Genomic DNA, 25,958 nt, shown 5'->3' on the forward strand with positions numbered 1-25,958 from the left:
TGTGTACCATTTGGGACCATAGTAGTGCGGAGGAAGCTGCCTTCTGGCGAGCATGCCCTTTTGTTATCTTGTAGTGGTTTGTGATGCATTGCGTTGTAAGCAGTGACTTAGCAGTTCTGTCTTTCCCGTTTTAGGCACTTACAGACTGAGATACGCACCTCCCCTCCCCCCTTCTAATGATACGTTGGATTCTGCAGACTGAAACGCGTAAAGCTTGACTGCTTAATACCCTGACGTGTTGGGGAGTCATGGTGGGGTGTGGAGGGGAGGAAAGGAAAGGTATTTTGTTTGTGTTTCTTTGTCTATACATTTCCTAGATTTCTATGCACTTGGGGTTTTTCATTTCTGTTGTACTGATGTCCAAAACAAAAAAGAATGCGTTGCTTTTGAGCCTCTGGTCTCCTGGTTCAACAACAGGCTTATCTGTATGATACATGTAATTTAAACCTCCAAACTATCAAAAGGAAAATGTTTGCTGTGCTTTTTTTTTTTTTACACTGAATACTTGCTGTGTGCAATGTTTACTGAATCTTTAAAACTGTGTATTTGACCTTTTTTCTTTTTTTTTTTTTTACAACACTGGTGACATTCATATGGTTTTGAAAAAGAGAAACTTTGCTTCTTCCCAGCTTTTCTCACTTTCACCGCAAAGGACACACGTCTCCCCGCCACCCCCCTTTCCTGTGGCCTGTAAATCCAGGGTGAAGTGCTTCACCTTCATCTGAGAGGAGAAATCAAGTTCCCCAAATCGTGTGTATATATGTAATAAACAGCATCACGTAAACACATATATGCAGTGCTTGTTGTCCAGATCAAAATTCAAGTTAAGTGGAAGAGAGCGGAAGAAGTAAAACCATATGAAACTGAAAAAATACGATGTATGAAGTGGACAAAGAGCTTTTTCTTAAAAAAAACAAAACAACAAAAAAAGTTTTTACTTCGTCATACTTTTTTAGCCTGTTGCTTCAGAGAGACATAAAGTGAACAAACGTGTGAGTGTCGTGTGTGTGTGTGTGTGTCTGTGTCTGTGATGAACGTCGACGGCTGATCTCTCTTGTAGTCTGTCACCGTGTCGTGCTAAAGAGACACTACCGGAGTAAAGATTGCTTCTTTTCTCACGCCGACTGTAGCAGTGATACGTTGTGTTCGAGATGTGTGTGGTCTGTTGCAGTCCGAGCGGAAGCTCTGGTTTCTGCGAAAGTCAGGTTCGTTCCCTAAGCCGTCTCTCTCGTCGCAAAGTCACTTTGATAAGTTTCCCACTCTGCGTGATCATAATGTGAAAGACCGGCTTCCGAGTGTGTGCAGACAGTAGTAATCATGTCTGTGTCCTGTCACTAAGTTTAATGCTGCTGTTTTCAAAAAAAAAAAAAAAAAAAAAAAAAAGTTTTTTTTAAAGCCAATCTATGTACTAAATTGCTTCCAGGTAATTTTTGATTTCCTAAAGTGCACTGAGATTATCTGGAAGCCTTGGGTGTATTTTTGGAACTGCTGCATTCAACAGCAATGAGCATCTGCCCCCGGACAGTCAGGGGTTCGGGGTCGGGCTGGTTTTGTTTTCCCATTCCTCAGTACAGAGCAGAAGGGATAGATTCGTGTCGTGTGGGGCAATGTCAGTGCCCAGCAGAGGAACTTAAATCCTTGGTCTGGGTTCAGAAGCCTAGCAGATGGCTAGATAAAAGGAAAAACTTGAAGAAAAGAGAAGCTTCATTTAATGCTTCCTGGGTAGCATTTATATTTATAACAGCAATGTACATTTTGAAACTAACTTTCAGGGTGGGAGTTCGGGGGGAAGGGAAAGGGGTGGGTGTCAAGGGGTAGATGAAAGCTTTAATTTAAAGAAGAAAGTTCGCATAAAGGAAATTATTTTGATTAAATATATTTTATTTGATCTGGGTATTTTTGGACCACATTATTAAATTAATTGCTAAGCTGCCGTTGAGTTGTTCCAAGTGAGAGTTTTGATGAGCCACGTATGGGCCGTGTTGGGAACCACTTGCCAGTTGTACTTTATGGAGCTTATTTTATGATTTAAAATACTGTACTGTATATAGGAGGTATGTTACCTTCTCCTTATTTGTATGTTTACCATATACTTTGATATTTGAAATGTTATGTACTGGAAAGGCCACTTATATTTCTAGAACAGATTGGATTTTATGCAACCCTTTTTCCTTGAATTAACAGCAATAAAAAAAATGAAAAACAGCTTAAGAATTGTGGTTTATTGCAGATTTTGTAAAAATGAAAAGGAGGAGGGCCTCACACACGGTGATTTGTTTTTTCTTGTTAACGAATCGAGCCGTTTTCCCCTGGGACGTGGGGCGCCGAATCCCAAAGTTTCTTTACCACCTCGATGTTCTTCAGTTTCTTCTCCAGCAGCCTTGCTTCGGAGGTCACCTGTGTGACCACGGAGAGGAGAGACTGTGTTTCCGGGCCCACCGAGCGCACGCCGCGTGCCCAGAGCTGTGTTTCTGGTTGAGGCTTCCCTCCCCCAAAGTGTAGAGAACACGATTTGCTTTCGCAGATTCATTACGATGGTGTTTTTCCGGGCGACTCTCCGTGCGTTATTGACTAGCTTTTATTTCACCGGTTCTGTTGGCCGTGACCCAGTCTCCAGTCCGTTTTTACGCAGTCAGTAATTTACGGGGAGACCCTTTCCTCGTGTGCACCATACAGTCACGTCTGGTGGCGGTCCCTGAGGTCTCGTCGCGTGGCCCAGGCCCTGTCTGTCCTATGGTTGTCCCCCAGCATTCACGCAATAGCGGGCACTCAAGGGCTCCAGCTGACCGGACAGCAGACGATTGTCCAGAGGCATCTAATGAATGTCCCCTCTGGCCCCATTCGGACGGTGGGTTCCAAATGATCACAGCATTCCCGAGGCCCCAGCCCTCCCCTTCTCCCCTTCGGCTGGCACCCGTGCACCTACACGTGGGACACGCAAGCCGTAAGCCACCTTCACGTTAATGCGCAGGCTGCCCGTGTCCTTACCTGTGTCCCCTCCTCCCTCCTTTTCTGCCGCTGCACCAAGGAGCCCACGACTGTAAACTTTATCGTCCCCATGCCCTTCCCCTCACATGTCACATTCTCCTCCCTCACACACCGTGTACTACTTTTCTTGAGCTTTATGGAAAAGATGTCTCGTACATAGTCTTGCATGACTGTCTCTACTGGTTTGGGGTCCTGATGTTACATTCCTGCAGTGTATTCATTGTCTCTAACTTTCCACTGTTCTGTTGTGTCTCATGGGGGAAAAACACAAACACACACACAATTTCCATTCTGTCCACAAACGTGGGTGCTTTTCTTTTTTTTTTTTTTTTTTTTGCTCTCACTGGAGCGTGTTTGTACCATCTCCTGGTTCGTGCGTGCGAAGGTTCTTTAGGATATAAATCCAGGAGTGCCAAGTGCTGGGTTGTAAGACACACAAAAATGCTCAGTTTTCCAGGATTTGCCAAATTGTTTCCCAAGTGGTTTACACTCGTGCTGACAGCATCCGGTCCCTCAGTCCGTATCCTGACACCCTCCTGCATGGAGGTGACGGTGCCATGGAAGGCTTGGCATGGGAGGGCCAAGCATACCCTGGAAGAGCCCATGTCAGGCTCTGTGGAGGAGGGGAATGTGGAGAGGGGCAGGGTCCAGATGGTCCCAGTGTAGAAGAGGGGACGCAAGGCAAGGCTCGGGAATGGAAGCGACTGTGTTTTGTGGCCGGGGATGTGGGAGGAGGAGACGAAGGCCGGTGTAGGAGATGGAACATATGGAAAGAGTTGTGAGGTGTGTGGTTCAACAGGTAAAATAGAGTCAAGCTGGAGACTTTGAGGTCAGTTGAAAAATTAGAAATTACCAAGTTTTAAGTAGAGGAAGAACACGTTAATGATGGTACAGTAAAAACTTGGCTCGCGAGCATAATTAGTTCCGGAAACATGCCTGTAATCCAAAGTACTTGTATATATCAAAGTGTATTTCAGGAACCATTGACTCGGTTGCGATCATGTGGTGTTTGGCCGAATGTACGACTTGTATGGCAAGACATCACTCATTTATCAAGTTAAAATTTATTAGAAATGTTTGCTGGCCTTGTGGAACGCTCGCAGAACAAGTTCCTCGCAATCCAGGGTTTTACGTATTTAAAGAAACGTGGATGGTTGAGGAAAGAAAGTCTGGCCGTTCGAAGGCTGGTTAGGGCACCGGTGAGGCAGTGGGAAAAGTGGGGACAGAAGGAGGCAAGGGGAAGGAACCTGGGGCCTCTGAGCTTTATTTTCCCCAGAGAGGAAATGAGACTTTATTTTAAATTATAGCCATGAGGGTCAAATGAAATCACACGTGCGAAAGTTCGAACGTAATGAAATAGCGCCAAGGAGGCACGCCGATGTCTGTTGAATTCTTTTTTGATGAACAGGAGAATTGCACCGGTTGAGAGACCTGGAAATGCGGAGGGGAACTGAATCTAGGAGGAAGGGGTGGTGAGGAACCTAGCAAAACACAGTTCTGCGTTACGTTGGACTCAGTTATTTCAGCTCTGTCCACTGATAAAAGACCCCAAATATTCCCTGTCCTCAAAAATTAACTCTAGTCGGAGAGCCTACCAACTAATGGCGGCTATGGGCTGAGTCGTGCGGTTCTGATTATTCGATACTGGAGTAGAATAAGTTCGTTCGCAAGGCAGATCCACATTTAACTTTTCACGTAAGTGCTAAAAATCAAATTTTTCTGACAAGGTTCCAGAAAGATGAAAGCACAGTGTAAAATAATTTTTTTTTTTTGACAGGTAGCATCTAGTACTTAAAAGCATCATCCATTTGAGCTTGGAAGACGTCTTTTTTCAATTCTACATACTGGTTACAAAAGCACTCTAAGGTTGTTAAGGCAGTGAAGCCGAATGGAGGCAAGCGGTGACAGTAGTTCGACCCCATAACCCTTCCATCGCTTCATCTCCAAAGAATAAAGAAAAATGCTGACTTCCCCCACCCCGGCCACCCCACAGAAAGGGCCATTTATTTTCAGAGAAATGAGGTGTGGGGGAGTAAGTGAGGAAGAGGGGTGCTCTGACTTTAAACGTGGTCGCCGTATCTCCGGACCTTCCTTTTGGGGGGCGGGTGGTGACGGGGTAGAGGGGCCGGCTCTTACGAGCATGAAGGGCTCTGGGGTCCCAGGTGTCAACTCAGGTGTACCCATCACAAGGTCCGTACACAGGGGGGCAGCGCTGTCCCCCAGAGAACGCCCATTAGCACATTGGCTTTACGCAGTTTGGATTCCGAAGGTCCATCTAACGTCAGCATTTGTTCACTGCTTACAACACAGCATTTGTGCCTGTAACATGCAAGTTGTCTTGAGACACTGACCTAATTCTTAAATGCATTCCTCCTTTGAAAAACGTGAGCCCTCTGGATTGGAGCGTGGGTACATGTTGCCTGAACTCTGTGTGTGTTTGCAAATGTCTGTCCATCTTGGGAGCACGGAGGCTGTAGGCTTTGAAATTTTCTGCTCTGGAGACTGGGGCACATCACAGACGGCATCAAAGACCCTTCTTCCCGCAATCTACCTCTTGTGCAGTGACAGCAGTTCTCGGTCACCAGAGCTGTTAATTCTCAGATCCCGTTTTGCTACTTGAAATGTGGGGGGGGGGGGGGGTGAGGTGGGGGGCCGGGTGGCTCTTCATTTTTTTTTTCTTCGTCTTTCAGCTCCAACTTAATCCGCTTAAAAGGAGGTCTCAGCCAGCCTCCCTCACCAAAAGAAATTGCTAATTGGGAAGCAGCACCGCCTGGTGGGGGACGAGGACAATGCAAGCAAACGGATGTTCTTTCCCACTGACCTAACGTAGAGAAAATTGAACGTAAGACAGAAAACATTTGAGACTGTAAGCCTGTGCCCAAAACCGTAAAGAACGCAGGCAGCTGGCCATAAATGTAACTTGAGCAGTCTCCTCTTTCAGCGACCGCATTCTCAATTTATTACAAACATCTTAATCCAGTACTGCTGGAACTTCACAGTTTCCTCTGCACTTTCCCCTGTGCTCATTGGGCAGCACAATGTGAAGGGTATGGGATCTTCCTCCTTCCAGTCTCACAGGTCAGGAACTCAGGGTTCAGATGCGGTGAGTGCCACAGACACGCCGATGTCCTCGTTGGCGACCGGCCCCAGCCTCACATTGGTGCTTTATCTCACGTGCTGCTTCCTGCCCCCCACTGGTGCTTCTCCGCTCAGCCAGGGGCAGTGACCTGTTCAGCCTTGTAAAATGAGAGAGACCACCCTGGGGCCCCTGGATTGCTGAGAGAGGACGGGGCCCAGGCCCGGTCAGTCCAAACGTGTCTTTTCTGTGTCTCGCTGAGGGACTTGAAGACGTGGGATGAGGGAAGGTTTTCGGAGATGGGAAACCCCGGGACTTTCAGAGCTGGGCTTTAAGCATCCGCCTGTCTCAGATAAACTCGGGGAGCAGCAGCTCTCACCTACGTGCACTAAACATGTGCAAATACCTCTCTTGAAACACTGAGCTTTAAATTATCCCCAGGTGTCTCGATAAGTTGAGCATTACGCAAATATTCCATTCATTGCAAACCTACAGAACTGCAGAAATGGAGCAGCAGGGCAAGCGGGAAAGAGAGGCCTGCCGCTGTAACCTGGCACGTCCCTTGCATGCTGGGTGCCTTCGTCACGCATACTTGTGTAAGAGGCGGCGTCCGTCGCCGTTTTGTTCCAGCGCCCGCCCACGGCACGCGTGACCTTTCTCGGGTTTACTTACAGAACAGAGATAACGTTCACTCTGTAAAATAGTTGCAAAGGTTAAATCCGGCAACATCTGTAAAGCTAAATGTGACACACAGCAGGTGCTCAAGGAATTCATGATTACTAAAGCCTTAATGCCCATTAGGGGCCAAAACACCGTTAGCCCACTTAAGCATCCAACAAGCCTGGGAGGCAGGTGTTCTGCCCCGCTTTGCAGCTGGGGAGATGGCACGGAGGCCAAGTACCCGAGGGCACAGAGCAATTGCGTGACACAGTGGGATTGGAACCCGCGGCCCTCCCTCCTGGGCGTCTCCGCTGCTTTGTGCCCACGTCACCGGATTTTTGTAGGCCCGTCAGGGTGATTCTGCGGGGCTTCCGGCGACAGGATCGGACAAGGGGGACTCGCAGGCAGGCTCCGTCTTAGCCTCTGTCACCTCAGAACAACCAGCCCTCCTAGACCTTTCTTTTTCTTATCTGAACGCTGAGTGCTTGGTTGGGAAAGGGTGGTAGAAATTGAACTAAGTGATCTCAAGATTCTGTGACTTGAAGCTTGCTTTTTTCACTTTAAAAGGTTTATCAAAGTTTTCTAATTCTTTGCCTGTACACTTACTTTTGGCTTAACCGATTTGAAGGCCTTGTTGCGGGTGGTCAGGAACACAAACCCCAACCCCAGCCGTCTCCGTGTGCTGATGGGAGGGGAGACTGTTTTCTGGGCCCTTGGGGGGTAAGAGTTCCGAGAGAAGACCTCAGGCGAGGCTACCCAGTCTCTAGATGGCAGCACGAACAGTTCTGGCTGTGTGCCATCTACCTGAAGAGTAGTTTCTGTTCCTCCTTACCCTCTAGCGTGACGTTTCTGGGTTCTTCTCTACTCGTAAAGTTTTCATTTGCGGGGCCTTTGAGTCAAAAAATAAAGCTCATATATACCGAGTCTTGGGCCAAAGGACACGGGGTTGAACATAGCTCTCAGACTGGCAACCCGTAAGGTCCACAGATAAGGTCCCTGACAGGTGCAAAGTATATGAAATTCAAATTTCAGCGTCTACAAATTAAGTTTATTGGAACACAGCCACTCACGTACGCGTCATGACGGCTGCTTTCGTCCTACATTGGCAAAGTTGAACAGCTACACCAGAGCCTGAAATCCTTACAATCTGTCTGAAAAAAAGCTTGTGTACCCCTGACCTCTATCGACCTCCTCTAAATAAAGATGCACTTCCCAAGGTCTTTAAGGTTCCAAATGTGGGAGTGTAGGAATTTACACTCTGCCCTTTGGGTGCTGCGTCTTCTTAGCGCCATAAAAGCATCTGGTGCTTGAGGAGGCCTGCACACATTTAGGCAGCCGCTTAGCAAACACCTGTTGGCTGGGACCTCAGAGGGTCCTAAGGGGCGCAACTAGCTGTGACGGGGTGACAAGCGTGGGATCACAGGGACTGGAGAGGTGAACTCCGCCTGCCAAGAACTGGGGGAGGGTTTTCAAAGGCACAACGTCTTCATTGGGCCGAGAAGGACGAAGTCAGATGTTCCCCGGCAAAGAGGGGAGACTTGGCAAGGCAAAGACAACCGCATGACCACACATGGGTCTCGGAAGACACACTGCCACGGAGGGTGTGTGTCGGGCCAGGAGCCGAGACGGCAGGCGGAGCTAGCGGGAGCCCGGCGGGGGCCGAGTGTGGAGCGGTTGGCACAGCGCGCGGTGAAGACTGAGGAGCGGGCCTATCCCGCACCTGGGAGGGAGGCGGGAGAAGCAGGTCGCCAAGAAAATCAGGAGTCGTTTTGCTCACTGGTGAACTTGTGGCGCTTAGTGACACGTGCTAGTCCCGCGCTGTTCTCAAAGATCACCTGCAGCAGTCACCTGAAGGGTTTAAATAAAAACACAGGTCCCCTGGACTCGCCCTTCCTTACCCCAACTCAGATCTACAGAACGGAAGTTCCTGTTTGGGAAGAGTTTGGGGAGTGGGAGCAAAGCAGAGCCGTCCAAGAAGGTTGAGAATGAGAACTCCGAAGTACCCCAAGATGGAGAGAGCGAGGGTGTGCCCTTGATGAGCACCCCCCCCCCCGGCCCCCGAAAGAATTGGCCATCACTGGCAGGTGCAGCAGGGATCAGGAATCGCGGCCAGTGGGGGTTCGCCCGGGCTGGGCCGATGTTTCCTAGAGGAGGGGCGCGGGGTGTCAGGGGGCAAGGGACCGGCGACCCGGGGGCGCCGGGCTTGAGCGGGCCCGGCCTGGAACGGGAGCCGACGGGCGCCGGGGAAGCCGAGTCGCCGGGCTCGGCTGGGGGTGCGCAGCGCAGCGGCGGGACCCTCTCTACCGCCGTAGGGAGCGGGGGGCGGAGAGCGGGGCTTCCCCGCGGAGACCGTGCGTTGGCTCCACCGCCGCGGCCTTTCCTTCCTCCCGTCCCCCCGCCGCCTCCCGCTCGGGCCTGAGCGCGGGTCCGCGGCCGGCAGGGGGCGCTGCCGCGGCTGCGGGCCTGGTTCCGGGCGGCCGCGGCCTCTGGTCCCCGCTAGGTCCCCGCTAGGTCCCCGGAGGCCCCCACCCGGTCCACAAGCCACCCCTGAGCCTCACGCCACCGGGGGACGGAAGAGAGTCCCCGGGCCACCGGAGGAGCTGTCTTTTTACGGGCTGGGCTCGATGCAGGAGCAGCGAGGCCTACAGGGAAGCCACATCTGACTCGACTCCGGGGGATTTATGGTAATAGGAAAAGGTGAGTGGCTGAACTTTGCCTTCAGGACAGCAGGGGTGAGGGGAGGGAGGGCAGCTTGCCTGACGGAGGAGCACGAACTCCGTTTCCGGGGCAACGTTGACACCGCTAGGCAAGCACTTTGCAAGCATTTCGGGAGGATCTAATTACTAACCAACAAATGATACCATACGTCTGTTTTTAGGGAGGTCCCTGGACAGTCTTTTAAACTCCGTCCAATTGCTCATTTTCTTTAAAGGCAATGTGACATAGTGATCGTCAAAGACTAGTTTGAATCCTAAAACGGCCACTTGAGCTGGAGCCTCGTCCGAGTAAGCGCCCTTACCTGAACATACAGGTTGCAGGCGTGTCCACTGGGCACTGTGAGGGTCAATACACTCAAGCGTTAATGCACTCCCTAGCCTGCAGGGAGCTCTAACACATCGGTACATTTCCTTCAGAAATGTTTTCCTATTCCAAACCCGCCTTCCTATTTTAGGACCTTTCAAAGTTAGGAATGCCTCTTTTCTGTGGACCAGACTGCACTTTGTTTTGTTTGTTAACCGTTTTTATTCCATACAGTCATTCTCTACGTGCATTTTATAGCTTTCCTTTTTATGACGGATGAGCCAATACTGAAACTTGGCTACTAAGGCCCCTAGTTGACGTTCGGTTCACTGCTGTGTCGTGCATTCTGTGGGTTTTGACAAATGTATGACATTTTGGCCCCATTGTATCTTACAGAGTAGTTTCCCTGCCCCCTCCCCCATGCTCTGCCTACTCATCCTTCCATCCCCAGCAACCAGTGATCATTCTCTTGTCTCCATGGTTTTGCCTTTTCCAGAATGTCACCTAGTTGGATTCATACAGCACGTAGCCTTTTCAGATCGCCTTGTGAAGTAATTCACATTTAAGGTCCCTCCGTGTCTGTTCGTGAAATGATAGTTCATTTCCTTTTTTGCTGACGAATCCATTGCCTGGATGGACCACAGTTTATTTATCCATCCACCTACTGAAGGATGTCTTGGTTGCTCCCAGGAGTTGGCGATTATGAGTGAAACTGCTCTAAACATCCGTGGGCAGGGTGTGTGTGGATGTACATTTTCAACTTATGAGTAGATACCAAAGAGTGCAGTCGCTAAGCCGCATGGTAGGATATGTCTAGTCTTATAAGAAACTGCCGAACTGTCTTCCATTTTGTATGACTTCCATTTTGCTTCCCCGCCAGCAGTGAATGGGAGTTCCTGCTGTCCTCACCAGCATCTCATGTTGTCAGTGCTTTGGATCTTAGCCATTCTAGTAAGTACGTAGTGGTAATTATTGTATGAATTTGCAGTTGCCTAATGACATACAACGTGGAGCGTCTTTTCATATGTTTGCCATCTTTTTTGGTGAGGTGTCTGTTCAGATCTTTCGCTGATTCTTAAAAGCTGGGTTGTTGGTTTTCTTATGCCGAGTTTTAAGCGTTCTTTGTATATTTTGGATATTAATGTTTTGTCCAGTACGAGTTTTGAAAATCTTTGTCTTTTCATTCTGTTTCTGCTTTGTTCTTTCCACTGCAATGAAATGGAAATGTGGGAATGTTAAGAGACAGAAACCGGTCAGAGGGCTTCACTCTGTCTTTACATTTGTCGGATGCCACACCGAGCAGTCCCCAGTGGCACTTCCTGGTGCATTCACTGATGTGCCAGAAATGGATTCCTCAGTGTTTGCCGAGCCCTTGACCCAGAGCTGGCACAGGTCACTTGGCAGTGGGTGTAGACCCTGGGGGCATCCAAGTCACTTCCATGTAGGGACAGCCAGGCACTTTCAGGGGGCTTGGCCACTGCTGACCCCTTTTATTCTTTGCCCGGAAGACAGAAATCGTGGGCCTCCAGTGGCGTGCCCCCCCCCCGCCATAACTTCTTCAACCTTATTTGGGACACAAAGACTGAGTTCCTCCGCGATTTATTTATAGAGACATGCGTAGTAAAAGAAGAAGTAAGCCAGTTTTTAAATGCAGGCTTCAAGCGGGGGCTGCAGGTGTGGCCTGTGGCTCCTCAGTGCATCTGTGACTCCTTTCTGGAACACCCCCCCCCACACACACACACACACACACACACAGACCTTCGTAGGGCCTTGGCAGAACAAAAGACAATAAGCTAGACCATTAATCCTGTCTGCTTCCCACAGGATGGAAAATCAGTGCGTGGGCAGTGAAAGGGAAGTCCAGCCTCACGGAGGGGCTATTCCTGTGGGTCTCCAGAACATTCCTCCCACCCCACCCACCTCATGACAAACTGAGGCAGTGTCCTAATGCTTCCGAATAACAAAGCGTCTGAGGCTCTGAAGTTCAGTGTGAAAACGCACATGTTCGGCTGTATTGGAAAGCACGGCAAAGAGAAAGTGAGATTCTCCGCAGTGTGTACGGCCCCAGGGAAAACAAATCATTGTGCAAAGCTGGTTCTGAATCCCAGCTCCCTCCTAAATCGGACTTTCCGCCTAATGGAAGGTGGAGGTGTGTTTGCTGTGGCAATTCATTCTTGATTGAATACAGTTGGAAAAGTCCAGTGAAAGTGGCAGAATGCAGTGGGCCAGGGGCTTATCCCAGGGCCCTCCGCGCGCCGTCTGGGGGGCCTGAGAAACGTGCACTCCAGGGTCCACCCGGCCCCACAGTGCAGCATACCTGGGAGGGGCGGGGGTGCTGAGCGGGGGCATCTCACAGGCTTCCGGGCTGCTCAGATGTGCACTGATTTTGAAAATCATGAAGTTAAAAGCACAGAGTTTAGAAACTTAAAACCTGGATTTAGATGCGATGTCCCGAGGCTTCAGAATAGCTAAGTATCTTCTCTGAAGTTCAGTATTCATTGAATATGAATTAATTCAATATTAATTGTGGGCCTACAGTGTTGCCTCATAATTCCTTGAACCTTATGTGGGACACAGAAGACTGAGTTCCTCCTTGTTGTATTTGCAGAGACACGTGGAGTAAGGATAAGTGAGCCAGTTTTTAAGCTGAGGCTTCCTGTAGGAGTTGCAGCAGCCGTGTGACTTTGGACAAATATGTAAGTACCTTAATTAAGCTACCGAAAGTACGGAGGCTAAAGTGTTTGCGACACGCGCTAAAACATACGAGAGCTTCTCTGAAGATAAGGAAAAGGGGTCTCGGAAAGTATAGACCGTCCTTCTCTTCTGCTACTGTGTTTTATTCCATAGGAGGTAATGGTAATGACGAGGTTTTGATCCTTATCATGCACCGGGCATTATCCTAAGCACTCCACGCCTTATTTAATCCTCAAACAATCCTTTGAAATAGGTTATGATTATGATACCCATTTTATAGATGAAGAAGCTGAGGCAGAGAAAGGTTAAGCAGCTGGCTTATAGTCACACAGCCAGTAAGGTGCCGAGTCAGGGTTTGAACGTGGGACCCCGGAGCCTGGAGCCCTCCCGTCTCCTTGGGTCTGCAGCCCGATAGTAAACTGAAGGAGGAAAATTGCAGTCCACTTCCTGGGCAACAGGGGGAGTCTAGTTCCCCTTTAGCAACCATACGGTAAGAATGTTCAAATAATTATTATTCCGGAGCCTACAGCAGAGCTTTCTCTGATGAGAATCACAAATTGTATCCTTCTTGAGATGCTTACAGTCTAAACCTGAGATGCCCAGCTTGGTAGCCACTAGCCACAGGCGGCTGTTTAAGTTTAAATGAACTGATCAGTGGAATATGAGAGTCCAGCTATAGACCCCACACAGACACCAAACACTGATCTTCAATAAAGGGACAAAGGTGATTCAGTGGACAAAGGGTGATCTTTTCAACAAATGGTACTGAAACAAGTGTATATTCGTATTGAAAAAACTGAACAATCCCCGCCTTGCCCCGTATGCAAAGTAGTGCATTTAACGGTCCATTTAACTCAAAATGGACCATACATCGAAAGGAAAAAAGATCTATAAAATTTATAGATGAAAACGTAGTGAAAAAACCTTTGCGACTTTGGGCTAGGCAAAGATTTCTTAGGTGCTCCACTGAAAACATGACCCATAAGAGACTAAATTAAACTGGGCTTCCTCAGAATTAAAACTCCCCTCTTTGAAAAACATTCAGAAATTAAAAAGACAAGTAATCACCTGGGAGAAAATATTTGCACATCATGTATTTGATAAGGGACTTGCATCTACAATATGTAAAGAACCTTCAAAACTCTGTGATAAGAAAACAATATAATACAAAATGAACACTTCACGGAAGAAGATACACCAATGCCAAATAATCCCATGCAAAGATACTCAACATCATGAGACAGCAGGGAAATAAAAATTAAAACCGCAATGAGAGGGGCGCCTGGGTGGCTCAGTCGGTTAAGCGTCCGACTTTGGCTCAGGTTATGATGGTGCAGTCTGTGAGTTCAGGCCCCTCGTCAGGCTCTGTGCTGACAGCTCGGAGCCTGGAGCCTGCTTCCGAGTCTGTGTCTCTCTCTCTCTCTCTCTCTCTCTCTCTCTCTGCACCTCTCCCACTCGCACTCTCTGTTTCTCAAAAAGAAACATTAAAAAAAAAAAAAAAACAGCAATGAGATAACCCTATAGACCCGTTAGAATGGCTACAATTAGAGACTGATCATACCCGTCATTGGCCGGTTCGTGGAGGACCAGGCAGGAACGGTACCACCACTTTGGAGAAGTTTGCCTGTTTCTTCACAAGGTAAACAAAACGCCCACCATGATCCAGCCATTCTACTTGTAGGAATTTACCCAAGAGAAATGAAAGCCTATGTCTCTGCAAAGATTTGTGCAAGAATGCTCATAGCAGCTTCACGTGTTCATTGCCAAAAAGTGGAAACCACCGAAAAATCCATCAACAGGTGACCTTGTGGCATCTCCACATAATTAAATATTATTCAGCAATAAAAGGAAACCAACAGAGACCACGTGGGTGAATCTCAAAATAATTTTGCTGAATGAAAGAAGCCAGATCCCCCCCCCCAAAAAATATATATATACGGAAGGCATGATTCCATTTACATTATATCCTAAGGAATGCAAACTAATCTCTAATGACAGAAAGTGGAACAGTGCTTACCTGAGTGTGTGCATGGGGGGTGGGGAGGGGGCAACAACAGAGGGATATAAAGGGGTGGCATGAGGAAACTTCTGGACATGCTCTGCATATTCACTACTGTGATTGTGGTAATGCTTTCACAGGCATATGTGTCAAAACATCAATTTTTACACTTCATGTGCAGTTCATTGATGCCTTTTATACCTCAAAATGGCTGTTGAAACTTTTAAATGTTCAAATAAAATTTAAAATTCAGTTGCCCTAGCCGTATTTCCAGTGCTCAATAGCCTCGTGTAGCTAGTGGCCACCGTATTGGATGAGAACATTCCCGTTATAGCAGAAAGTTCTATCCCACAGTGCTGGTACAAACACAGCGTCTCCTGCCCCAGGCTGGCAGGAAGTTCTACTAAAAAGGAACGTTTCTTCTGGCCAAAGAGCCCACTGCCTCTTTTGTCTACAGAGCAAAATGGATGGTGGAGGGGAGGGACATTTGTCACAAGCAATCGTCTGCCATCAGGACAGGCCATTAGAAAGGGGCCACGTGGCAGGTGCTGCTGGAGGGTAGGGAAAGGGGGTAGGGAAACCTCAGGATGAGCTCTGAGGCTGGGGAGACCTCCTGCTAAGTGACTTGGGAGGAGGAGAGGGAGGAAGGAGAGGAGGAGGGAGGGGCGCAGAGGTAGCACTGACAAGTGGCAGAATCGTAGAAAGCTCCCTGTCCTCTAGCGATGGATCTTTTGGTTCAAACTGGACGAGGGAGACAGGACCCTGGACGGGAAGGGATGGGGTCGGATCTCAACAGGATTGAGGACAAAAAGCCACAGCCAGGAGAATCCAGGTCTCCTGACGCTGGGAATCTAAGGTGTTGGTGATTAGGAAACTAAGTAGACGTTGTGATTGTGTGAGGACTGTTGAGCACGCCCCTTTCTTCAGTCGTACCAATTGGGAGCACAGGTGTGTTGCTCTCTAGCTGTGTTCCTCAGACTCCACGCACCCTTGGGTGATCTACCTGTCCAGTGTGGCCGGGGGAAGCCACAGCCCCTCCAGAGAATAAGTGTTTAAGTGCGCGAAACCAGGTACACAGAATTACAAAGAAACCCCCGGGGGTGTTAAAAGGCAGTTCTGTGCCCAGAGCCTCTCTGTGCGGGACCGGGAACCTCACTGCAGGGCCAGCGAGGCCCCGCAGTGAATCTGTTCTGGCAGTTTGGCAGTTCTCACCCCGATTCCGGAGCCCACAGGACAGAGGACTCCTGCCCTCCCCGAGGGCGGCCGCAGGGTCGTCTCAGCCTGTCCTGCGACCAAGTTCAGGCTCCAACTCCTCCTCCTCCAGTGTCTATGTTTGAAAATATCCATTTGACAAAAATATGTTGGGGAGGAGGCCTCAGTGCAGCGCTGGGATGAGACCCTCACGTGGAACCGCAGGGGACCGAGGGTCCCGCTGGGTTTGGGGGTGCAGGGGCTGGAGAGGGGGTGGGCGGCCGGGGGGGGGGGGGTCGCAACCCCACAGCCTCCCGGCGGGGGGGTGCCATGGCGGGGGGAGGTGGGGGAGGTCGCATGCGCCCCGAGGGCAGCCTGGGGCCGTGGGGTCCCCCGGCTCGCTGGGCGGCTGCGGGAACGGCGAGGTGGGCGCACGGGGGGGGGGGGGGGGGGGGGGGGTGAGACTCCCCGCAGCTCGATCCCCAGGCGGGCGGGGACACCCCTGCTCGCCTCTCCTGCCCCTTGTAGCACCGAGAGAGAGGCGCCCAGAGGACCTCCCCGCTCCAGAGGAGGCCGCCCCGAGGGCTGCTGTAATGCCAGGACGGAGGATGCTAACTGTCCAGAAAGATGCTGGCGACAGCCCGGTCCCACCTGCGGTCGCCGGTCCCACCTGCGGTCGCCCCTGCTGAAGGCCGACGGGGCCCGGGGAGGACGAGCCAGCCGGGCTGCCTGCACCGGGGCCTGGAGGCCGGGCGGGGAGGTGGGCGCCAGCCAGTGGGCACCTGCAAGGAGGCGAGAGAGGACACTTTCCAAGAGGCGCGAGACACAGCTTTCCCCAGGGCTGGTGGTCTTGAAAACGCTCCCCTGCTCCCATCAGCCCATCCCCAGGGCCTCAGCCGGATTGCGCCCTGGAGCCCAGACTGGCAGGCAGGCCCACGAGGTCGGGAAATTTTTCCTTTGGCGGTATCTTCTCCCCTTCTCCATCGCCCCGGATTCCTACCCAGCTGCCTCAGGTTTGCGGTCTCTGCATTTGGCTCCATCCTGAAAGGAGAAGGGAGAGATTGGACCTGGGAATATCTGCGGAACAAGAAACGTCTTGCGCATGTGAGGACTCGGTCGGTGCTGGGTGAGTGAAGTGTTCTTCCCAGAAGCAACAAATGATGATTCTCTGAGTGGACGGTTTAGGACCGCAGGCCTGATAAGAAGAAATCATGAGGGCTTCCCACCCCTGGATCTTTTCCCGACGGAGACAAGAAAAGGCCCTTCTGAGCCGTCAGCCTCCTTAGAACAAGCAGATGGAAAGGCAGGAAAAAAAACAAAGCAAAAACAAATGGCCTCATTTATCTATTTTTAAAATGATACATGTGAGACATGAAGACTTGTTCAAAAACATTTTTGTGTTGAGAGTTAACAGTTAAAAACCCTGGTCTCGGAGTCCCGATCTTAACTGTCTCCCCAGGGATGACTGCTGTTAATGTGAGGCGTGATCACTCAACCCACTGTCCTCTGACCCCTGGCCCCTGGGCCTCTGCCTTCCACCTGGGATCACCTGCTGTCCCACCCAAGCCAGCCGCACCTGTAGGTCTTTGTGCTTAATTTTCTTTCCACCTGGAACCTCCCCCCCACCTCCGCCCTTTCTTTTCTCTTTTGGGAAGGGGTATTTTATTTTATTTTTATTGCTGTATAACCTTCATGTAGTAAAGTGCACAAACTTTAAAGTGTGCAGCACGGTGAGCTTTTACATAATTCCGTACGTAGATATTCACCAAAGTAAAGATATAGGTGCCAGCAGGCTAGAAGGCTCCCCCCCTCTGCTTTGAGTCAGTACCCTTCCAGAGGCAACCACTGCTCTGACCCCATCACCACAGATTCCTTTGGTCTGTTCACATGTCCTCTTGTGTCTCCAGCACTTTCTGTGGGAGCTCATTCCCATCTTCCAGGTCTCAGCTCAAATGTCCACTCCCCCCTTCCTTTCCATATCTCTACCCTGTCCATTTTTTTTTCAGAGCCCGTCACAGTTTGCAATTTCTGTTGGTTTACATGTACGCAGTTCTTCTCCCCAACGAGAAGGTAAACATCCTCTTCTAGTCACTGCTGTCTCCTGAGCCTGAAGCACAGCGTCTAGTGTGTGTAGACGATCAACAAGTATTTATTCAATGAGTGAACGTGTGTGTAAATGAAAGGAGGAAATGCCCCAGGTATCAATCTGTACGGTCCTGAATCGAACTGATTCTCGTTTGCCCAAATGCTGGCCTCTGCCTCGGGCTGCTGAGCTTCTTGTTACAAGGACAATATTCACCAAATTCAAATGTGAAGACGAAGAAATCCTGGAGCTCTTCCAGCCTGCCTGCGAGCGGAAAGTGGGCTCCTTCTCACCCTATATAACAGGATTTCTTTCTCCACCAGAACGGGCTTTCGCTGTGTGCGGCGGAATCAGTGTTTTATGAAACAACTCCGCTTTGGCTCCATAAAAAGCCTCTCCACAGTGGCAATCTCTACTGGAGTGAGAGAGGATGCCGTTTTTAAAACTTCCTTTCTGTGTTGTTATGTTTTAAAAGCCAGCACATAATAACCTCTTAAAGAGTTTTAATTGTGGTGAAATACACTTAACATGAAATTTACCACTTAACCAATTTTTAAGGATACATACAGTTCGGCAGTGTTAAGTACCCTCACACTGTGCCACCAATCTCTGAGCTGTTTGCATTTGCAAAACTAGAACTCTGTAGCCATTAAACGGCTCCCCATTCCCTCCCCCCCCCCCCACCCCATGAACCTGCAGCAACCACCATTGTACTTTCTGTCTCTGTGAATTTGACTACTCTAGGAACCTCACGTTGAGTGGAATCTGTGATATTCAGTATTTGTCTTAGCGCCCGGCGTATTTACTTAGCAAAATGTCTCCGAGAGGCAACCATGTTGTTGCGTGGGTCAGAATTTCCTTCCTTATTAAGGCTGAGTAATAATTCCAGTGTATGTGTGTGACACATTTCATTTATCCTTTCATCTCTCGATGGAGACTTGGGTTGCTTCTGCCTTTGGCTCTTGTGAATAATCCTGCTGTAAATAAAGCAGAGCATCTCTTCGAGGCCCTGCCTTCAGTTGTTGGGGGCATTTATCCACAAATGGAATTGCCGGGTCATATGGGTTGTTCTGCTTTTAATTTTTTGAGGCACTGCTGTGCTCTTTTCCGGAGCATGGCATCATTTCGTATTCCCGCCAGCAGTGGATAAGTATTCTGATTTCTCCACATCCTCGCCGACCCTTGATATTTTCTGGTTTCTGGAGAGTGGCCATCATAATCGGGGTGAGGTGATAGCTCATGGTGGTTTTGATTTGAATTTTCCTGATAGGCTGTGATGTTGGGAGCATCTTTTCAAGTGCTTGTTGGCCATTTGTACATCTTCTTTGGAGAAATGTCTGTTCAAGTCCTGTGCCCATTTTTTAATCAGTTTGGTTTTGTTGGTGGTGGTGGTGGTGTTGGATTCTGAGCACATAATATTTTTAAACTCAGAAAGGAATGTTATAAAGAAAGGGGGAGAGAGCATCCAGAAGGCCAGTCAAGAGAGTGTAGCGGTTAAAAGCTTGGGCTCTGAAATTAGAACGTTCAGTCACCATAATTATTGAGTGCCTTCTATATAAGTCAGGATCGGCTAACTAACACACGACCCTAAAAGCTCAGTGACCTAATGCAATAAAAGTCTTGTTCGCTTACCTCAAGTTCAATGGGATCTGAGATGGAAAAAGGATGGAAGCTAGGGAGGGTCAGTAGGTCATCCAGGGACTCTGTGTCATGTAGTCATTTAGGGACCTGGGCTGCATCCATCCTGTGGCACTGACGTCTACAACATATGCCTCCAAGGTCACCTTGGGAGGGGATAAAAGGGAAAATTACATAAGGGTAACTTTTTATGGACCAGTCTTTGCCTGTCTTACATCAGTCTAATCTTGTAACGCCGCCCCACCCGCTACAAAGGAGACTGGGAAACATCCTTTTCCTGTGTGCCCAAGAGGAAGGGAAATTGCACTGTCTCTGCAACAGTACGTCGCTTTGGTCACCAGACCATCTCATTCTTCTTCCCACACACAGAAATACTCATCCCCTTCTCTAGGGAGACAACCCAAAGTCACATCCAGGATCTCCAGGTCACGTACGTTCTTTTCCCTTGAGACCACATGATCCGGTGATCAGTGCACTTAGGGGGACAAGTTGTCTGCCCCACACCCCACAGCCGACACGCAGTCACGAAGTAGAAATAACGAAACTCCCATTGAGAAAAGGGAGAGTGCTGTAGCCCATGGTCCAGGGAAGTGATAGACTCCTTCCTGTGAGACAGGCTTTGTGAGGGTTCCCTGCTCTGGGAAGGGCAAAGTTCCCGGATTAGGTTCTGGTCTGACCTCTGAAGGGCAGGCCCTGCCCATTTTCCTCCATGATCTCATCCTCACCTCACAGGAGTCTTTCCTTTCTCCTGATCCCCCCGGACTCTACCTGAAGCGTTCTTCGGGGAGGAAGTCCTTCTCCTTGACAACATCCAGCTCTTGGAGGTGTTCTTCTTGCTTACGTGTCTGCCAGAGTCAAGGACGTTTTTAAGGGTGACTTCATGACTTCTCAGGCACTAATTCTCTCAGAAGGTCATGGGCTTCGTGAGGTGGGGAGAGCTCTGCAAAGGGCAGGCCTACTGGAAACCCGCACAGAGATGTGGACTGACTGGTTGGACACAGGAGTCTGGCCCGTGGGGAGTAGTCCGGGCTGGAGAGGGACACTGGGGAGCCATCACCATATTGCTGGCATTTATCAGCAGGCTGGTGTGCGTAGACAGGCCAGAGAGGAGGTCCAAAGACCGAGCCCTGGCTCACTCCAGTGGCCAGAGAGGTGAGGAGGCACCCACCAACAGAGGAAGGGAAGGACCTGGGAGTAGGTGAAAATCCAGAAGAGTGTGGTGTCTGGGAAGACAAGTGACGCACGTGTCTCAAGGCAGGGGTGCCGACAGGTCGCTAAGGTGAGGACTGAGGCTTGACAACGGAGGAGGCGACCGGTGACTCTGGCGAGGGCGGTTTCCACGGAGCAGCGGAGTAAGAGGCTGAGTGGCGTGGCTCCAGCCAACAAGGGGAGGGGAAAAGCGAGTGACCGTGACTGTGAACAGAAGAGTCTTGCTGCAAAGGTGAGCAGGGACAGTTGGCCCCCGCACCGCGAGAGAGGGAGGGCACAGGGTGTGGCACAGATGCTGGGGGGGGTTGGTGGACGAAGAGGCGTTTGAGGGGGTCTGACGAGGGGAAAGTAGGCAGGAGTGGGCCGGAGAGGGAGTGGGCCGGGGAGATGGGCGAGTGTGGGGCAGCAGGAAGGGCCCTGGGTGGTCGGTCGTGTGCGTGTGTACGTAAGGAGAGGCGGCCCCGTGGGGCTGGTGACTCTCTTCAGCAGACGCAGCCACGTGAGCACGGACATGGAGCCGGCAGGGGTGTGATTTAACTGAGGCGCCCATGTTTTCAGGTGTTTAGACAAGACTAGGCCTCCAGCTGTCCTGGGCCCAGGTATCCTGGGCCTCCCGCTGTCCTGGGCCCAGCTATCCTGGGGCTCTGGTTGTCCTGGGCCTCCACCTGTCCTGGGCCCAGGTATCCTGGGCCTCCTGCTGTCCTGGGCCTCCAGCTTGCAGATGGCAGGCCGCCATAGTTGCGTGAGCCAGTCCCTCGTAATAAATCTTTCTACAGATATACATATATCCTATTGGTTCTGTCTCTCTGGAGACCCCTATTACAAGGCATACTCGGGAAGTGAGGAGGGAAGGGTGAGGTGTGGCGGGCTTAGGGAGAAGGGAGGGGTAAGCCCTGGAAGAGCAATGGGAAAACCTGGCCCTCGCTGGCCCGGAGGGGAGGACGGGCATCACCTGAGGGGCTCCCAGCCGCAGTGCCCTCAGGACCGAGCCCGGTTTGGTCTGAGCGTGAAGGGGAAGAGAACATTCAGGGAAGAGGTTGTAAATGCAGGAAGCCTGGGGAATCGGAGAGGGTAGGAGACGGGATCCCAGGAGGGACGCACGACACCGTGAAAGGCTTCATGCATCAGGGGAAAGGCTTTGGGTCTCAGATCTGTAGTGGACACACCAGGCTCACAAGACAGGGGTGCAGTCCTGATGCCAGAGCCCAGACTCTCCCCTGTGTCCCAGGCTTCTTAGTGGGAAACACGGGAGTCTCTTGTCTACCTCCTATTCCTGAAAACCCTAGGACTCCAATCATCTTTCCTTTCCTCCAAGAAGACCCCTAGGTCAGTGGTTTAAACCCTTCTGGGCTCACAGATGCCTCCAAGATGCTGGACAAACTCTATGGATTTGTCCCAGAAAAATGCACAGGCCCGCAAGGTGTCACCCGCTGCTTCCAGGGGTCACGAGGTGTCACCCGCTGCTTCCAGGGGTCATGGGTTTTCTGAGACCCATCCGGAGCCCTCAGGATGATACGCCCTGCCCTCTGGCCTCCACCTCTCAAGGAGCTAGAGCTGAGGTGAACGGCAGGTTGGTCCTGGAACAAAACGGCCCAGTGGCCCTGATGTGACCTCCATCGGTAGAGCCGGTTTTAAGGGCCAGGTGACCACGCCACCGTTTCCGCAGCTTGCCGCCTTGTCGGAAATCTCCCTGGCTGCTGCCTGGACACCAGGGCAGAGGAGGAGGCATTTAGACAGAAAAGTGAGGAGGGGCCTCCTCAGCCGGGAGTCCGGGGGGTGGGCGTTGTGCGGCTCTGTGCCACCCAGGGCCCGTGAAGATCATCCTGCAGCCCCCGCATGGCACTAAGTAGGTCACCTGTCCTTAGGAGCCCTTTGGAAGTGTTCTCCTCAGTCAGCAAGGCAGCCCTGTCTGGGAAGCTTCCGGGCACTCCTGTCTTGTGAGCATCCAACACCACCCCAAAAAGCCTGTTGGGGCGTGGCTAGGACTTATGGGCACCCTCCCCCCAGAGCCCCACAGGGAGTCCCCCCGATGGATGCTTCGTGCTCTTTTCCAGTCTCCAAATTAACAACCACCTCCAACTGGAAATCACACTTCCGCGTGGGAGCAGAAAAGGCAGCTGTGCAGACGGACCAGGGCTTGGAAGTAAGTAACCCCATGGAGGCAGCAGGCTTTAGCCGGAAAGAACCTGCTCAGGAGGCCTGAAGAGGTTTGCACAGATGCCCCTGGGGAATTCGCAGGACCTTGGCTTAGCTTGCTGGCCAGACATGTCTCATTCCCTGGGTCCCCAGGAGTCCCTGGCTTTTTCTGTCTTTTCCTGTCTTTTCATCTGACGCTAAAGAAACCCAGCCATTGTTTCACACTGGAAAGGGAACAATGCATTTGCCTTCTCCTTCTCTCTGCCTGGCCCCCCGTTTACTGGAGACGATGAAGACTCTAAACAGTAATCACGATAAAAGCAGCCCTTAACCTTACTAAGGATAGCAAGAATAAGGAAGCAGCTATCTTAGTCATTAGGGCATTAAAATGTACTCAGGGTGGATATGCTGAGAAACCAGGGCTCCTGTGTGTTTTGATGACAATGCTGAGGCCTAATTTCTAGGCAATTGCTAGATCACCAGATCCCTATCACCCACATAGAATATTATCCTTTCCTAGACCAGTAGGGCCCATGCTATCTGCTCAAGTTAGGCCCTTTTCATAGTAAGAGTCTTAAGTTACTTAAAAAAAAAAAAAAGTTCACTTTCAGGATACCCGTGACAGGTGACGACTGGCATGGGACACTATCAGGGGTTGGGGGCTCTGCACGCTGGCCAGCAGGACCCTAGTCCCCGAGCGTCTCTGCTTCTCCCTAGACGCCCTCCCCTGTGTGTTCCCCGGCCCTCCACTGGCTTCCTCTACCTACTCACGGATCCTGTTCTCTCCAGACCTCTCCAGATCTCTGAGTCCCCTTCCATCACCGACTGCCTCTTAGCTCTGATTTCTGAGAGAGGAGTGGACTGGCCCTTGAATTACTTTGCTAAGGCTGTCCTCAGAATCGGGCCACATCTGTTCTGATCAGCTATGGAGAGTGTGTCTTAGGCCGCACGACATTGCCTACAAGTGGGGACAGCTTGCTTCTCCTAGAAAGGGCAAGCATCTATCTAAGAGACCCCATAACATGCCGTCCAGTACATAGTTTCAAATACACTGGCATCTCATCCAAAGCCACTGCCAATTACTGTCCCAGACAGAGTAGGGCAGGGCCGTTTCAGAAACTGCTTGCTCATCACAGAGTCACTTTCATCCCTGGTTATGTTGGTGTCCCTTCCAGATATTTCTCTCTGTTCGGCAGTCCATTTACTAAATGGTTCATGTAAGCACAGCCACTGTAGTTTCCATACGACACTGAAGTAGAAAGGACGAATTGCATGGGCACAAAGAGCCACCTTCTCACTTACCTCCTGGACCCAGAAACTCCAGCGATGGCAGGGGTGGCGACATCATCGTGACTTGTCCGCAGTCTGACGTAAGTCTGCAGATGCCATCATAGCCTCACGGTGTTGGACCTCCACTATTAGATTAACCACCTGTGGGCAGCGGGAGAATTTGGGGTCCCCACGTGGCCTCACTCCTTTGCCCCGCAGTGACTTTTGGTTACTCGATGTGACTTCTGGAGACTCTGCCTGCTGGAAGATTTCTTCCACCCTGCGGCCGGTGCCTACACCACAGGAAGAGCCACCTGGCTTTCCAGCTCTGTTCCGAGGTCTCCGGATTAACTGAGGGACCAAGAATCCTTGCAACACTCCTTTGAGGGAGACACGCCCCTTTTTATTAGGCTGGGATTTTTATGATGCTCTAGCCCCTGCAGAACCTGTGGGAGCTGCCCCTCAGTTTCTTGCTCTGGGGTATTTGGGCTTATAGATGGATGATTTTACAGCTCCATGTATTTGGATCACCACGGCCAGCTCTCAGTAGCTACAACTGGGCCTAAAAGACCACAGCCCCACAGCCTTCTTTGCTTCCTAATGACCCGGGCTGGCCTCCCCACGCTAGTGGCCGGCATGGAGTGCGAGGGCACGAGAGCCTAGCATTTGAGTGCTTTTCCTCCTGGATCTGATTTTGACCTTATTGCATGATGGCAGGTGGAGAGCTTTGACACACAAGTTGTGGGTGGGGCAGGCACAGAGAAACACCCACTGCAGGCTATCATGATGTTGTATGAAGTTCAACGACATTTAAAAATAAACCCAGTCACTTTGGCAGGTGGTCAGTGGGTTGGCATTTCCACACACAGCGTCACTCACCCCACGGAGGGCCCCAGGTGGCCCACACTCGGCTTCCCCGATTGGGATCACATGTGAGCCTCCAAATAATCCTGGTTTTAGGATTCCCCGTCTTATAACGGGGGAAAGTGAGGCAGAGAACATTTAAGTGATTTGTTCAGGGTGACAGGGCAAGAGCAAGGACCTTAATTTCTTCACTTTTAGCCCTATTCTAGGCCTTTCGTTTGATGTGAGAAAGTCTATATAATTTTAGCAAGGAGGTGTGTCCACGAGGGGTATTTCTCAAGAAAGGAAGGGCAGCCTCACTAAATGCTTAAGAAGGTCAACGTCCTCTATGCCTCCAGGCTTCCTCGTTGCCTGTCTCGGTGCCCTTGTTATCTCTGTTAGAAATTCACTTTGCTTTCTGCGGTGCTCATTACACATTGTTCTGCCGGGGCAGAACGAATAATTAACTCGCGGGCTTGGCCATCCTTTTGTCCTGAGCACTTAGCGTGCTCCCTCTCTCTCCTCTGGAGATCAAAACCTTCATCCCTTTTTCTGGTTTCCTTTGATGCAAGCCTTTATGGCTGGGAGGATGTGCTTGTCAGTTGCTGTTCTAAGGACTCACGAAGGTCATCATTTCGGTCCCTGCTTCTGTGAGAAGGATGAATTTGGAGGAAGGCAAGCCACCAGCCCTCCCCTTCCTCCACTTCGTTTGTTTGTGTGTTTACATCATCTCTTTTCAACAGTCATTGTCCTGTGTATGAAAATACGAACCCTTATTTTGACAGCTGGGCAGTGTCTTTGATTTTGGAAGATGTCACTTGGGAAAGGTGGGGGTGACAGCAGATGGGCAGCAGCCAGTCCGCGCTGCAGTTGCCCTGCGCACAGCTGTGGGTGGCTACAGTGGGATTTGGGATGAGGGGTGCCTTTCTGTCTGTTCCGTGTTTTGCCAGCTTCCTGGGGCTGGATATCATTAGGCTGCAAGCCGCGCGCTCTGAGCTGTTAGAACCAGGAGTTCCCGGCATCAGGGAAGAGGGAAGGAAGGAGGTGGACGGAGGAGACAGGAGAGGAAAAGTAAGAAGAGAGCTGAGAGCCCCCCAACAGGTGCAGTCCGAGTGCCGGGAGTGGGCCATGATGCGGGGAGAGAAATCCCA

General features: G+C 50.6%; 1 protein-coding gene and 1 long non-coding RNA gene across 7 annotated transcripts in view; both read left to right on the plus strand.

Moving 5' to 3' along the window:
- ZCCHC2 (zinc finger CCHC-type containing 2) overlaps positions 1 to 5,338 on the plus strand; it is a 65,450-nt gene extending 60,112 nt beyond the window's left edge. For 3 of the 4 annotated variants that reach the window (XM_053902805.1, XM_053902806.1, XM_053902803.1), the window contains one exon: positions 135 to 2,205. In XM_053902805.1, coding sequence (XP_053758780.1) covers positions 135 to 202 — 68 coding nt within the window. In that variant the 3' untranslated portion in view covers positions 203 to 2,205. Of the gene's footprint in view, positions 1 to 134; positions 2,206 to 4,765 lie in introns of those variants that run through there. The other variant, XM_053902804.1, reaches the window with a different exon arrangement.
- A 3,574-nt stretch (positions 5,339 to 8,912) lies between these two features.
- Positions 8,913 to 24,798, plus strand: LOC109275630 (uncharacterized). Of its 3 annotated transcripts, XR_008422299.1 has the most exons (8): positions 8,913 to 9,421; positions 9,657 to 9,729; positions 10,626 to 10,696; positions 11,570 to 11,797; positions 12,354 to 12,441; positions 17,636 to 17,699; positions 18,036 to 20,791; positions 22,614 to 24,798. It is a non-coding gene; the product is annotated as an uncharacterized LOC109275630 (long non-coding RNA). The 3 variants fall into 3 exon arrangements; XR_008422298.1 differs by having other exon boundaries at positions 11,570 to 11,782; positions 17,636 to 20,791; XR_008422300.1 differs by lacking the exons at positions 17,636 to 17,699; positions 18,036 to 20,791; positions 22,614 to 24,798 and adding an exon at positions 16,158 to 16,284 and having other exon boundaries at positions 8,928 to 9,421.
- Positions 24,799 to 25,958: the final 1,160 nt, after the last annotated feature.

The sequence above is a fragment of the Panthera pardus genome, unplaced genomic scaffold (assembly GCF_024362965.1).
Source record: "Panthera pardus isolate Hobbes unplaced genomic scaffold, ASM2436296v1 HiC_scaffold_15, whole genome shotgun sequence".
In the NCBI taxonomy this organism is placed as follows: domain Eukaryota; kingdom Metazoa; phylum Chordata; class Mammalia; order Carnivora; family Felidae; genus Panthera; species Panthera pardus.